This window comes from Palaemon carinicauda, chromosome 45, assembly GCF_036898095.1.
Source record: "Palaemon carinicauda isolate YSFRI2023 chromosome 45, ASM3689809v2, whole genome shotgun sequence".
In the NCBI taxonomy this organism is placed as follows: Eukaryota; Metazoa; Arthropoda; class Malacostraca; order Decapoda; family Palaemonidae; genus Palaemon; species Palaemon carinicauda.
The window spans coordinates 20072449-20085989 of NC_090769.1; the positions used below are offsets into that span (position 1 = coordinate 20072449).

At 42.3% G+C, this 13541-nt stretch overlaps 1 protein-coding gene across 1 annotated transcript in view; it reads left to right on the plus strand.

The window, feature by feature from the left end:
* The window catches only part of per (period), a 173909-nt gene that overhangs the window by 65276 nt on the left and 95092 nt on the right, over nucleotides 1-13541 (plus strand). The window contains exons 10-12 of the mRNA XM_068367075.1: nucleotides 8046-8231; nucleotides 11558-11712; nucleotides 13172-13291. Of these exons, the coding sequence (XP_068223176.1) occupies nucleotides 8046-8231; nucleotides 11558-11712; nucleotides 13172-13291 (461 nt within the window). The remainder of the gene's footprint in view (nucleotides 1-8045; nucleotides 8232-11557; nucleotides 11713-13171; nucleotides 13292-13541) is intronic.

Consider the following 13541-nt stretch of genomic DNA (forward strand, 5'->3'; position numbering starts at 1 on the left):
TCTTTTTGGGAAATATTTCAGTTTTTTCCTTTAACAATAATATGTTTTAACGATATATATGATTGGGCTCTTCTCTCAGGTTCTAAGTCAAGAGAGAGAGAGAGAGAGAGATAGAGACGGAGGGAGAAAGAGGATAAACGTTTCCCTCAAGCCTGCCAGGCGTACGAGTAACGTCGTTATCGTTTTGCTCTTATCCCTAGTCTCTTTAGGGGAAGAAACTAAACGTTTCTAGAGTGATCTAGTGTTTAGTCTCTTTCCAGCCACTGAATTTTCTTTCATTAGATTTTTCTGTTACATTGTAATTCTGTTTTCGCAATTACTAACTTTTGAGAAGGATAGAATTGCGTGTTTCAGGTACAAACCACTTAAAGTTTCGAGTTCAGTGAAATAAGTGCAAACAGAAATCAAAGTGATAAGTGATTAGTGCAAAGTATGTCAGTGTTATGCGTGAGGGTACTTCTGTGCGCGCCAGTCGTCCTCCCAGTCCGGGACCTCTTGCAAGCTCCCAAGCCCAGGGGAGAAGCAATGTCGAAGGGCAAAAGGGTTCGGCAGGCCTTGATCGGCGCACAGAAGTATCCTCGGTGGTTGTGGGCGTGTCTTACCGAGACCGTCACTCCCACCCGCAGACGATTGAGCCCTTATTTTGCTCGTCTGCAGAAGAGATTTAGAGGAGAAAATAAAGGCAGAGTTACGCTGGTCTCAGGTCTCAAGACCTCTTAAACGTAAGTCCAGACCTATGCCAGACGTACGAAGTCAAGTTCAACAACCCGGATGCAGTCATTGGGTTAGCTCTGACTCTCCTCAGTCATCAGTTTGTTGGGCTGAGAGTGTGCCTACACTCCCCCCCCCTATGCTCGCTCCGCCTGATCGCAGTACCACCTGCCAGGCGTACGATGTTGTGGACTCTACTACAGTCCATGCAAGCACAGCTTTCGGACCTGATGCGTGAGTGTCGTGCTGAGAGTGTTGCACCTCCTCCTCCTCCTGCACCGGTGGTGCACCAACCGCCTGCACCCGTTCAGCCTGTACTGCACCCGCCTGCACCGGTGGTGCACCAACCGGCTGCACCCGTTCAGCCTGTGCTGCACCCGCCTGCACTCGCTGCACCCAGTCGCAACACCATCTGCCAGGCGTACGATGTTGTGGACTCTACTACAGTCCATGCAAGCACAGCTTTCGGACCTGTTGCGTGAGTGTCGGGCTGAGAGTGTTGCACCTCCACCTGCACCCTTTCAGCCTGTGCTCAACCCGCCTGCACTCGCTGCACCCAGTCGCAGCACCTTCTGCCAGGCGTACGATGTTGTGGACTCTACTACAGTCCATGCAAGCACAGCTTTCGGACCTGTTGTGTGAGTGTCGGGCTGAGAGTGTTGCACCTCCCCTGCACCCGTTCAGCCTGTGCTCAACCCGCCTGCACTCGCTGCACCCAGTCGCAGCACCATCTGCCAGGCGTACGATGTTGAACCTCTTTCTGTGTTCGCTGTTCCCAGTGTTGTTCAGCCTCAGCCTTCTTTAAGGCAACCTTCGGTTTGGGATCAGGAGGATTACCCCACTCTTCCTCCTCCTCCCCTGGCTGCTCCACCGGTGGTGCAACTCTCGGTGGAGGTACAACCTCTTCCACCTGTGAGTCAGTCTCCTCAGCTGCTGCACCGAGCTCAACCCGTGCACCCTGATCCTGCGCCTCAGACACCTCTGCTTGCGGGAACTTTACCTTGTTCTGCGCAACCTCGGTCTCTTCACGCTCCACTCATACCACAGGAACAGGAACTTTCTGCACCTTCCACTGTTGTTGTTCCAGCTCGTTCTGACTCTGCTGTTCAGCATACCTTACCTCCATTTTCAAACCATGGCAAAAATATGAATCATGAGTTATGAATGTAAGGTAAACATTATGTTGATTTTTTAAACCCCATGCAAGCATGCATAAAGCACTCTAGCACTGGTCATGGAATTTCTGAGGAATGTTAAACGCCATGCACACGCTCTGCTTTCCTTACAGCAGGCTCTGCTTACAGCAGGCTCTGCTTACAGCAGGCTCTGCTTACTACATGCTCAGCATTCAGCATGCTCTGCATTCAGCATGCTCTGCATACAACACATGCTCTACATACAGCATGCTCTGCATACAGCATACTCTGCATTCATCATGCTCTGCATACCTTACCGCATGCTTCTCAACATATCTTGGGTTGTTGCCAACTCACTAGACTGTCAAGCAGTTTCATAACGTTGCCTTCTAGTCTGCTGCTTTTGCACCAGTGAACCCTCACTCAGAGAACTTAGCTTTTCTAGGATAAGGTCCCTGTAGATGAGAAAGTTCTTTTCTCCCTCCTTCTGATATTCCCTTGAGGACTCTGTCATTTGGAGGGAGCCTTTAGCTGCATAACCTCTTATGGACTTTTATTTAAGCATAACATGCTTACAGGGAAGGTAATGGTTCCACTTCAGCCGCTAATCCCGTCTGTTACCACACCTGCTCCCATAGACCTTGAGCTGTGTTGCATGACATGCAGTCCAAGCTTAGTCCTTGTTAGAGGATTTTTGTTTACGAAGTCAATGTGTCACGGGGAAGACGTTCAACAACCAACAGAAGGGACTTGTTGTGACGCAGTGCGGCAACCTCAGCAACCCGTTAAGGAGTTGTCTGTAGGACCCAGATAGTCTAGACAGATTCGGGTTGTCACTGTACTTCCTCGCTTGCCCATGATTGTCAGTTTACAGACTGTGCAGCAGTATCATGATCTTGTGTCCGGCTCCGTCAGACGACTGGCTTTTAAGAGCTCCCACAAGTCGTCGCTGTCTGGAGATTTTCAAATGGACTATGGATCTGACCAAGGAACTGGGCCTCCTGGTCAATTTTGAGGAGTCTCAGCTCGTTCCATCCCAGACCATTGTTTCCTTGGGTATGGATCTTCAGAGTCGAGCTTTTCGGACTTGTCCGTCGGCCCCAAGGATCTTCCAAGCCCTAGAATGCATCCAGAGCATGCTGAGAAGGAACCGATGCTTAGTCAGGCAGGGGATGAGTCTAACAGGGACACTTTCATCGCTGGCCCTGTTCATCGAGTTAGGGAGACTCCACCTCCGCCCCCTTCAGTATCATCTAGCTGCTCACTGGATAAAGGACATGACGCTAGAGACGGGCTCAGTTCCTGTTTCCGAAGAGATGAGGTCTACTCTAACGTGGTGGAAGAACAGCATTCTTCTCAAGGAAGGTCTACCTTTGGCTGTTCAGACCCCCGACCACCGTCTCTTCTCGGACGCATCGGACACGGGCTGGGGTGCGACACTGGACGGACAGGAATGCTCGGGAACATGGAATCAGGAGCAAAGGACACTTCACATCTATTGCAAGGAGTTGTTGGCAGTTCATCTGGCCTTGATAAACTTCAAGTCCCTCCAGCTTAACAAGGTGGTGGAGGTGAACTCCGACTACACCACAGCCTTGGCTTACATCTCCAAGCAGAGAGGGACTCATTCGAGGAAGTTGTTCAAGATCGCAAGGGACCTCCTCATTTGGTCAAAGATCGAAAGCTCACGCTGGTAACGAGGCTCATTCAGGGCGATATGAATGTCATGGCAGATCGCCTCAGCCGTAAGGGTCAGGTCTTCCCCACAGAGTGGACCCTTCACAAGAATGTTTGCAGCAGACTTTGGGCCCTGTGGGGTCTGCCAACCATAGTTCTATTCGCTACCTCGATGACCAAGAAGCTCCTCTTGTATTGTTCTCCGATTCCAGACCCAGCAGCAGTTCGCGTGGATGCCTTTCTGCTGGATTGGTCCCATCTCAACCTGTATGCATTCCCGCCGTTCAAGATTGTCAACAGGGTACTTCAGAAGTTCGCCTCTCACAAAGGGACACGGTTGACGTTGGTTGCTCCCCTCTGACCCGCGAGAGAAGGGTTCACCGAGGTACTGCAATGGCTGGTCGACGTTCCCAGGACTCTTCCTCCTAGAGTGGACCTTCTGCGTCAACCTCACGTAAAGAAGGTACACCCAAACCTCCACGCTCTTCGTCTGACTGCCTTCAGACTATCGAAAGTCTCTCAAGAACTAGAGGCTTTTCGAAGGAGGCAGCCAGAACGATTGCCAGAGCAAGGACGACATCCACTCTCAGAGTCTATCAGTCTTAATGGGAAGTCTTCCGAAGCTGGTGCAAGGCCAATGCAGTTTTCCTCAACCAGTACCACTGTAACCCAGATTGCTGACTTCCTGTTACATCTAAGGAACGTAAAATCCCTATCAGCTCCTACGATCAAGGGTTACAGAAGTATGTTGGCAGCGGTTTTCCGCCACAGAGGCTTGGATCTTTCCTCCAACAAAGATCTACAGGACCTCCTTAGGTCTTTTGAGACCTCAAAGGAACGTCGGTTGTCCACTCCAGGCTGGAATCTAGACGTGGTCCTAAGGTTCCTAATGTCATCAGGATTTGAACCGTTCCAATCAGCCTCTTTTAAGGACCTCACATTAGAAACTCTTTTCCTCGTGTGCTTAGCAACAGGTAAAAGAGTAAGTGAGATCCACGCCTTCAGCAGGAACATAGGTTTCACATCTGAAACGGCTACATGTTCCTTGCGGCTCGGTTTTTTTTGGCTAAAACGAGCTTCCTTCCCGTCCTTGCCCTAAGTCGTTCGAGATCCCAAGCCTGTCCAACATGGTGGGGAACGAACTAGAGAGAGTACTTTGCCCTGTTAGAGCTCTTAAGTACTATTTAAGAAGGTCAAAACCATTACGAGGACAATCAGAAGCCTTATGGTGTGCTATCAAGAAGCCTTCTCTACCAATGTCTAAGAACTCAGTTTCTTACTACATCAGGCTTCTGATTAGAGAAGCAAATTCTCATCTGAAGGAAGAAGACCTTGCTTTGCTGAAGGTAAGGACACATGAAGTGAGAGCTGTGGCTACTTCAGTGGCCTTCAAACAGAACCGTTCTCTGCAGAGTGTTATGGATGCAACCTATTGGAGAAGCAAGTCAGTGTTCGCATCATTCTATCTCAAAGATGTCCAGTCTCTTTACGAGTACTGCTACACCCTGGGTCCATTCGTAGCAACGAATGCAGTAGTAGGCGAGGGCTCAGCCACTACATTCCCATAATTCCATAACTTTTTAACCTTTCTCTTGAATACTTTTTATGGGTTGTTCGGTCGGCTAAGAAGCCTTCCACATCCTTGTTGATTTGGCGGGTGGTCAATTCTTTCTTGAGAAGCGCCGAGGTTAAAGGTTGTGATGAGGTCCTTTAGTATGGGTTGCAGCCCTGTATACTTTAGCACCTTTGGGTTGATTCAGCCTCCAAGAGGAACGCTGCGCTCAGTAAGGAAGACGAACTTAAAAAAGAGACAGAGTAACGGTTCAATTCGACTTCCTTACCAGGTACTTATTATTTCATTGTTATTTGAGATAACTGTTATATGAAATATGGGATACTTAGCTATCCTTTAATCTTGTACACTGGTTTTCACCCACCCCCCTGGGTGTGAATCAGCTACATGATTATCGGGTAAGTTTAATGTTGAAAAATGTTATTTTCATTAGTAAAATAAATTTTTGAATATACTTACCCGATAATCATGATTTAATTGACCCTCCCTTCCTCCCCATAGAGAACCAGTGGGACCGAGGAATAATTGAGGAGGTGTCAACAAGAAGTACTTGAGTACCTGGCCACAGGTGGCGCTGGTAAGAACACCCCCTTCTAGTATTGTGATAGCTGGCGTATCCCTCCATAGAATTCTGTCGGGCAACAGAGTTGACAGCTACATGATTATCGGGTAAGTATATTCAAAAATTTATTTTACTAATGAAAATAACATATTTGGCTGAAGGCCTTGTCAGGCAGGGAGGGATGATGAGAAGAAAAATCCCTTTTCGTTCTTTCTTTTATGTGCCATGGTAGATAGATAGATAGATTGATAATTATATGTCGAATAATTTACAATGCATAACTAGTGTACTGTACTTTACTTTTGTTGATTTCCAAGTTAGGTATATAACTTTGTTTTTACCAGATTCAGTATACTATATGTACAGACAAGTTCAAAAGTTCTCAGTCACTTTCATACATCAGTAAGCATAATGCAGTCCAACGCTGGGAATTGTATAATTACTGTCAATGACCATGACTGATATAATGCCAGTTTGTTGAAAATCTTGCAATCGGTGAGAAATAAGTTCTTTCCAGTGATGCTATCATTATGAGTGTTGACTACTTTTCATCTTACTGAATGTTACCCAGTAGTTTCTGATTTTTCACAACAAATCATATTTGGAAATATTTTCTTTTCATCATCATCATCATCATCATCTCCTACACCTTGACGCAAAGGGCCTCGGTTAGATTTCGCCAGTCGTCTCTGGCTTGAGCTTTTAATTCAATACTTCTCCATTCATCGTCTCCTACTCCACGCTTTATAGTCCTTAGCCATGTAGGCCTGGGTCTTCCAATTCTTCTAGTGCCTTGCGAAGCCCAGCTGAACATTTGGTGAACTAATCTCTCTTGGGGAGTGCGAAGAGCATGCCCAAACCATCTCCATCTATCCCTCATCATAATCCCATCCACATATGGCACTCGAGTAATCTCTCTAATAGTTTCATATCTAATCCTGTCCTGGTTTTCTTTTAAAAGGAAATAATTTTACCCCTTCCATAAACTTTGAAAGGTTGCATTTGTCTTTCATTTATATATTTTGATAGTTTTCATTGTTTTTTTCCTCCTCTGAGCAAACAGATTCCCCTAATCCTTGAATTCATGAATGGTTCATAGTTTTCCTAGATTGCAATTCAATATTTGCTTTTAATATTAATGCAACCTGCTCAAACTCATGTTATGTTCTCAATATGGCAAAATAATTTTACATTATTGAAGGTAATACAACTAAATAGTTTGTTTTTAAACAATTCTGTATATAGATTACAGTATAGTACTCATTATTAGAAATAAGAGATTTACCATGGCCATACCAAAATTCTAATTATAAAATTTCCCAATAAATTCTGATTTACAATATTTAATGGAAAGTTTAAATAGTTTTATTATATTTTCTTATAGATGATAAATGCAACTGTTCACTGTCAAGGGTATCTGATAAAAATTCTAGCTTTTATATATAGAGAATATATATATATATATATATATATATATATTTAAACATAGTATGTGTATATGAATATTTATGTATATACATATATCATCTTCTAGCTTTTATATATACAGAATATATATATATATATATATATATATACTATATATTTAAACATAGTATGTGTATATGAATATTTATGTATATACATATATCATCTTCATCATCAACCGTTGCCAGCCCACTAGAGGACAAAGTCCTCAGACATGCCCTTTCACTCCCGTCTGTTTATGGTCTCTTTATGTCTGTATACTGTACCCGCATATTTTCTTAGCTCATCAATCCATCGTCTTTCCTCCTTTCCCTTGCTTCTTTTACCATCTCTAGGGACCCATTCTGTTATTCTTAATGTTTATCTATTATATGTCCTTCCCATGTCCATTTCTTTTTCTTATATGTTATTAAGATATCCTCTACAGTACATTAGTTTGCTCTCGTATCCATGTTCATCTTTTTCTGTCTCTTAGTGTTGAAGGGTTTTCATTACTGCTGAAGTTTTGACAGAATCAAAAGCTTTCTCGTTGTCTATAAATGCCATACATAGCGGTTTGTCGTACTCTGTTGATTTGTCCATTAGCTGGTTGATTACAGTACATGGATATGGTTAGTTATTGAGTACCCACTTTTAAAATGGTGGAAGACCATGGTACGAAGGCTATGGCACTACCCAAGACTAGAGAACAATGGTTTGATTTTGGAGTGTCCTCCTAGAAGAGCTGCTTACCATAACTAAAGAGTCTACTACTCTTACCGAGAGAAAAGTAGCTACTGAACAATTACAGCACAGCAGTTAACCCTTTGAACGAAGAAAAATTGCTTGGTAATCTCAGTGTTGTCAGGTGTATGGGGACTATGCTGTCTTTATGTATAAAGTATAAAAACTAATTACTTATATTTTTGTTCTTTTTCAGTTCCTGATGAAATACCCGCCCTTAGCAGTTTCAGCACACGTCATACTGGTAGCTGTAACTTTTCAGAATATGATCCTGAAGCCATACCATACTTAGGACATTTACCTCAGGACCTAATAGGACATTCAGTATTCAACTGTTACCATCCTATGGATCTACCTCTTCTCAGAAGTGTATATGAAAGAAGTGAGTACCTGTATATGTTTACAGTATTTCTTTGCTTTCTATCTTTACATTTTACATCTTTACACTTGCTTCAATATTAGATGTCATATTAGATGTAAATATTGTATTGTCGATATATCATATGTTCCCACACAATATACAAACCTTTGTCTCTTACTGCGGAGAATGATAATAGTGCAATCTGGAATACAGCAGTTAAAAGACTTAATAAGGTATAAACATCCGGCCAGTAATTTCCTGCCCAGTAGCAGGTTTCTCCCAACTTGCTCACAGATAACTATTTGATTCTAGCCGTTGGTGAGAAAGGGCATTTTCTCCAGGTCTCTAATTGGCAGAAAAGTTATTAATCATACTCCCTCGGTTATACTTCAACTAGCATGTTTGGGAATGTTTCAGGATGCCTATGGATATGCAGTCTTGATCACCACCGAAGACCTGCGGAACCTTCATGAGCTGTAAGGAAACAGATCCTTATGAGTATTGCCCCTTCCTGCAGAGGGCCCTCATGCAGCGTAGGGTCACCTTGTGCTGAGTGTAGTGAGTGGTCACCCTTCCAATAGGTACGGTATGGCAGGAGGAGGAAGAAGAAGTTGAAGAGGTATTCTTCCCCCTCGGGGTCTTCCTCAAAGTCGAAGAAGGCTTAGGTTACCTCTTCTCCCCCCAGAACTCTCCCTTCTGTCTCTTCTCTCTTGGCCTTCTCCAGAGAGCGATTGGAGAAGAGTGGTGGCCTTTTAACACCTGGGCAAGCCCTGGGGCAAGGTTCTGCCTCCGTTTCCCCTAGAGAACGGAGGCTCCCCTTCTAAGGGTGAGCTATTATCCATGCAAATGTCTTACACCCTTTGGTTGCTGTGGCCCTCCTTAAGGTTAACTTGCTCCCCTTCGGAGGATCGACTTAACAAGGCCATCTCAGCTGGACACCAATATAGGTCTTCTCCAGCTCTGCTTTTGAGGCACGTTGGCCCTTCTGTGTTTGTGTCTGCTACTCTGGGGGCCTTTCTCCCACCCTTGAAGACTTTGGACAGCAAATATCTTCCCATCGGCAACTCCCTTCGTATTCCCATTGAAAGTTGGAGGATTCAAGGCCAAGGAACCGAGTTTGACCGTCGCTATCTCCAAAGGGCTTCCCCTTTAAGGCGTAGTTCCTTGGAGTACGCTCACAGGGTTGTTAGCCAACCTCTGTTAGAGCCTCTCTCTCCTGAGAAGGATCGTACAATCTCCTCCTGTGGTTCCCTAGAGACACCTCTCCTCGACGCACCTCCACCTCACTCATTGTCGTATCGCCTAGGTTCAGCAAAACACCTCGCCCTCCAGGCAGAATTCCAGGCCATGCTGGAGAAAGGTACACTTAGGAGTTAGACAATGGATCCCCAGGCTTCTTCAATCGACTTTCTTATTGAGAAGGCGTCTGAAGAGTGGAGACCAGGTATCGACTTCTCAGCCCTAAATGGGTTTATTCTTCAAACCTCGTTCAAGATGGAGACCACAGCCATGGTCAGGCAAACAATCAGGCCCATGGACTTCATGATCTCAATCTACCTGAAGGATGCTTACTTTCAGATCCTGGTACGTCCTTCATCCAGGAAATTCCTTTGAGTAGTCATCGAGGCCAGAGTATACCAATTGGTCCCAGTTGGTCCGTGTTCTTTGCTTGTTGGTCTTTCACTGGCGTTTAAAAAAATCTCTGTAGTACAGGCTCTTTAGGTAGGGATATGGAAACATCAAACTACATTTACTACCCTTTACCTGTGGGATGTGACCCACAGGTACCTAGACATGTTCACTCTAGGACCTGTTGTAGCAGCACAGCAGGTGGTATAGCTACCTCGTCTCCTCTCACAGGACCATTAGCTCCAGACCTAGGGCAAAGGTTATGAGTATGTCTGGGATGAAAGTAAAACAGTGACTGGCCTCTCTTTTTTCCTTTTAATCTTCCCCTCTTTTGGGGTACAGCGTCAAGAACCTAACCTGCTAGAACTTGATCTTGGTGCAGGTAAGCTCACTCAGGGCATTGCTGTTCTATACGCAAGTATAGTACGGTAGTCTTTTCCCCACACTTTTATGTAGGGGAGTGTGATGTAGACTGGCAAGCCCGTGTATCATAATTGCACCTCATGTCAGTACATACACAAACCCATTATGAACTTTAGCCACGTCTTCTGATGCAGAGAGTTTCAGCTTGAGAACAACCCTTAATGCTAGGGCTGAGTACCTTTGAGAGTTTACTGAACCTCAGGTGCACCAGGTCTCAGTGTTTTATAATGCAAGAGTTTTGAGTGTCCAGGATAAGTTTTCAGCCAGTTGAACCAGGACTTCCTCCCTCCTAAGGATGAGTCTCTTATACAGGGGACGAGGGTTTGTGTATTGTATGGGAACAAATCACAAATTTGGAGGTATTTTTTATTTTTCCTTAACTATACAAACCAGAGTCCCTTACTTATACTAGCTCCCCAGCACCAACCCCCGATTAAGTTCTGGCTACAATTAAAGTGAGTTGCCTGAGCAAGCAGGGAGGTGCCTCATTAAATCTTTTAACTGCTGTAATCTGGCTTGCACTATCATTCTCCTATATGAGGTACTCAGGAAATATAAATTACTGTACCTACAAATTTGTGATGTGTTTGTGTTTTACATATGTCTGTACTTTATAAGTAAATGTAAAATTTTAGAGTAGATTCATCATTACCTTCTTGTTTCTGTTTTTGGTAATTTATTATCACTTTTTGAAGCAAATCAATTACAGTATATGCTGATATCCATTTTTCTAACACATTTACACTGTGGAAATTAAATGAAATAATGGAGTTAACCATCTGCTGAACTCTGACAAACCCTGATCACAACTGATGCATAGGACATTTTTTGCATTTCCTTGATTAGCTAGAATTTTTTTGTAAAAACTATATTGTAATGATAAAGCTCTTATACTCAAAACCAAGAACACAGTGTAAACCTTGCCAGATCTGTAGTGTCATGTTTGATTAAATGTCGGCTTTAGAGAATGCGGCTGGCATTTGATAAAGGGGAGATAATAGATAGTTTTTCCCGTTGGACTTGAATAATGGGCTACTCTTGTACCTTTAATAAAATATTTTTAGGTATTGATCAAGTATAAATGGATTAAAGAATGTTAAAGGGAAATGTAACTGCTACAACTATGGACTTTGGTGTACATATATGTCAATTTTTGGCAATGATTATTGCCTATTAAAGGCCAATCAAATAGAAGTATAATATTTTGGGGAATAAAATTAATTTTTTGTAGTTCTGAGTGTCAGAATCTAGTTAATGTTGTGCACTGTTTTATGAATATATCTTTCTTATTTCAGTTGTTACTAACCAAGGAAAGCTGTTCAAGAGCAATCCATATAGATTTCGTACATTTAATGGAAGCTTCGTCACGGTGGAAACTGAATGGCTTTGCTTCGTCAACCCTTGGTCTAAAAAGATTGAATCAATAATTGGCCAACATCATGTGTTGAAAGTGAGTAATCATTTTTAATTTATATGTAAATCCATTCTAGCTCTTCTTTTATCTTACTGTCTAGCCTCTCTCAACTTTATCTTCATACTGCGACTGCCGAGTTGTCCAGACCCCAAATTCATGATCCCAGTCGAACCCATTGTGGAAAGCCATTAATGTAATTATCATCATCATCATCTCCTCCTACGCCTATTGACGCAAAGGGCCTCGGTTAGATTTCGCCAGTCGTCTCTGTCTTGAGGTTTTGATTTAATACTTCTCCATTCATCATCTACTTCGCGCTTTATAGTCCTAAGCCATGTAGGCTTGGGTCTTCCAATTCTTCTAGTGCCTTGTGGAGCCCAGTTAACCCTTTTACCCCCAGGCTATTTGGAACTTTCCAACCCTTAACCCGCAGGGTTTTTTTTTTTTTTTCAAGCACATTTTGCTATATTTATTTTTTAAATTGCTCTAACAGCCTTAATTTTTGTCATAGAGAGGTCAGGTTGGTCTCATTCTTTTGGAAAATGCCTGAAGTTTCTCAAAAAGTTATCAAAAATATGCAAAAAAAAAATGTAAATAGCAGTTTTTTTGCAAGGACGTACCAGTACATCCATGGGGGTAAAGTGATGAGTTTTGTGAAACGTACCAGTACGTCCTTTGGGGGTAAAAGGGTTAAACGTTTGGTGAACAATAGATTGCATCAATATATTTTGGAGTGTAATGCTGCTTTGGTTATTTTCATATGATTTGACAAAATATGCATACTGTAGCGTATTTGAAAATTTGTCTGCTTTTTGGTGGTCATTCAGATTACAGTATCATGAATAATTTTCTACATGGAAATACAGCAGTATCCCTTATTGATTGTTTGTATTCATTTCTATTTTTAAAGAGTTTTTCACCAGATTTGCCTTTAACGCTAATATCTATATTACAAAAATAATTTAGGTTTGAGATACATAATTCTCAGTTTACCTTGATGCTATCTCAAAAGTTTTATTCACAAAACATTTACTTCTGTCTATGATGCTTTGCAAAAAATTAACTGTAAGATACTAGATATATCAACTGAGATGTGTTAACTAGACATTTCCATACCGTTTAAAAAACAAGTCAAAATGAGAAACTTAGTGTCGGCTAATACTGAATAACAAAAGGATAAGTAGAGATTTACGAGTATAAAAGAATATCTTCAGAGATAAATACTAAATAAATGGAGTGTAGTTTCTTACTCAAATGTCTTCACTTTTAAGAGAAAGAAGTTTCATGATAATGATTGAAATAGAAAAAAAATTATAAATTTACGATTAATTCATATTGTGTATAAATTTTGATATTGTTGCCATGCATACGTCTTAATTTTGTGTTCCCAAAATTCAAAATAGATTTACTTTCTAAAAATACCAGTAAGACATTTTCATATACAGTAATGTCAAGACGTTTTTATTAATACTGCGATTGTGTTCATTATCCCTAGGGTCCTGCTGATATCGAGATATTTCTGGACCCCACTGATAAGCCAATGACGCCGCTACCCGAGGAAGTTATGAAGGAAGCCAAAAAAGCACAATCTGATATTATAGACCTACTTGATAAGGTAAGTCTCAATCCGTTAACTGCATATAAAGGAGATATCTGTTAATTTGATATCATTGATGGAGTAAATTTCACCTAAATTAGAGTACAGTAGTTTCTATGAAGTTTCATTTTCTCCTAGAGTTTGGGTACACTACCTAGCATCTAATTATTGTCGATAATGTTGTTTTACGGAAAATTCAGATTTTTCTTGAATGGGCACACTTTTATGCAAAATACTGAAATGTTCAGTACTGTACAGTTTTTTAATC